At 41.5% G+C, this 1,857-nt stretch overlaps 1 protein-coding gene across 1 annotated transcript; it reads left to right on the top strand.

Moving 5' to 3' along the window:
- On the top strand, nucleotides 348-1,656 carry LOC107631575 (polygalacturonase inhibitor 2). The gene has a single exon (XM_016335064.2). The coding sequence runs from the start codon at nucleotides 352-354 to the stop codon at nucleotides 1,423-1,425; it is 1,074 nt and encodes a 357-aa protein (XP_016190550.2). The 5' UTR covers nucleotides 348-351; the 3' UTR covers nucleotides 1,426-1,656.

A 1,857-nucleotide genomic window follows, 5' to 3' on the forward strand; every position in this document is an offset into this window, starting at 1 on the left:
ACAAAAAAAAAACTAACATAAAAAAATTAAAATCTTTAAAAAATAAATTTAATTAAAAAAAATTTTCAAAAATCAATTTAAAAAATGAACAATTTTTAAAGGATTAATTTGACAATTTATTCCATTTTCGTTTGATGGGTTGCATATAGCAATAAGTTATGGCAGGTCACCACTGCGCTCCCACTAGATAGCTAGTTTCTTTGATGGCTTTTGTGAAGCGCAAACACGATTTGACCGTTTTGTCGATTATTTGGGTCAAAAGACATGTGGTATATCCATAACGAAAACGAATGCATGCAATGCATCTCCAATATAATAACAAAGTTAAGAAACTATTTATAGAGGAGCATAATGCCTTCATTTCTCATCAAATACAATAAACTCGAATCAATCATAATAATGATGCATTCCTCAACCATATTCCAGATCTGCTTCCTCCTCCAACTAGTGCTAACAGCACTCTCTGCTTCAACAACACAGCGATGCCACCCTGAAGACCAGAAGGCGCTTCTCCAAATCAAGAAGGACTTGAACAACCCAGCCGCCCTCTCCTCATGGCAGACCACCACCGACTGCTGCCGCCACTGGAAATTGGTGAGCTGCGACAGAGGCAAAACCCACCGTGTCAACTCTCTCAGCCTCGAAAACATAGACATGAACCCTCACCCTCTTCCCATGCCAGCTTCTGTCTCCGCCCTCCCTTACCTTACCATTCTCGGATTCGGCCCCGGCAACTTCACCGGCCCCATTCCAAGCTCCATCGTCAACCTCAAAAGCCTTCACACCCTCCAGGTCACCAGCACCCTCCTCTCCGGCACCATCCCGGAGTTCCTGTCCCAAATCACCACCCTCACCGACTTAAGTCTCTCCTTCAACAATCTCTCCGGCGAGATCCCCGCCTCCTTGTCTCGCCTCTCCCACCTCCAATCCCTCGACTTACAGTCTAACAGCCTCAGCGGACCGATCCCGGACATATTCGACTCCTTCCCAAACTTCACGTTCTTGTATCTCAGCTCGAACCAACTCTCCGGGAAGATACCAAAGTCGATGGGGAATATAAACGTGACGTATTTGTACCTGGACAACAACAAGCTGGAGGGTGACGCTTCCATGCTCTTTGGGTCCAAGAAGGACACGTGGACGATAAACCTTGCGAATAATAAGAAGCTGGCCTTTGATCTGGGAAAAGTGGAGTTCTCGTATGAGCTTCAAATATTGAATCTGAGTCACAATGAAATCTACGGGAACATCCCGGAGGTACTAACGGCGGTGAGAGACTTGGTTTCGGTGGACCTGAGCTACAATAATCTGTGCGGTAAAATTCCAACCGGATTGTCCAGTATCGCCACTGCATCTGCGTTTGCTCATAACAAATGCCTCTGTGGCTCTCCGCTTCCAAGCTGCAGTAGGCGCCGATCATTTTAGATCGATCGATGCAGCATCAACTGGACGGGACTGCATAATTTAATACTAATAATCTTATGTGGTATCCATTCCTTCTTTAATTTGCAAGGAAGCATTAGCATTAGACAGAAGGATTTGTTTTTTATTATTACATTTTGCATGCAATAAATAATTAATGTTATAATGAAGTCAAAAGGATTCTGACTTTCATTTCCGATGTAATAAAAGCTAGAAAAATTGCGTCTTTTTCTTATCTTATCCTTGTAATCTGTGTTCATCTTTTTTTTTTTTTAATGATTTTTGATAAACATTTGTATTCATCTTTGATTTCCAAATTATATTACAGTACTTTTTATACTTTAATTAATTAGCGTCATCATGATGGTGATAACATTCCTAATTAGAACTAGAAGCTTGCAGATCCTAAGCTAAAATTAAAATTAACAAAGAATG

Source organism: Arachis ipaensis, chromosome B03 (genome assembly GCF_000816755.2).
Source record: "Arachis ipaensis cultivar K30076 chromosome B03, Araip1.1, whole genome shotgun sequence".
Taxonomy (NCBI): Eukaryota; Viridiplantae; Streptophyta; class Magnoliopsida; order Fabales; family Fabaceae; genus Arachis; species Arachis ipaensis.

What these genes read in the sequence shown, in the direction of transcription:
- LOC107631575 (XM_016335064.2), top strand. Translation starts at nt 352, where the DNA reads ATGCCTTCATTTCTCATCAAATACAATAAACTCGAATCAATCATAATA.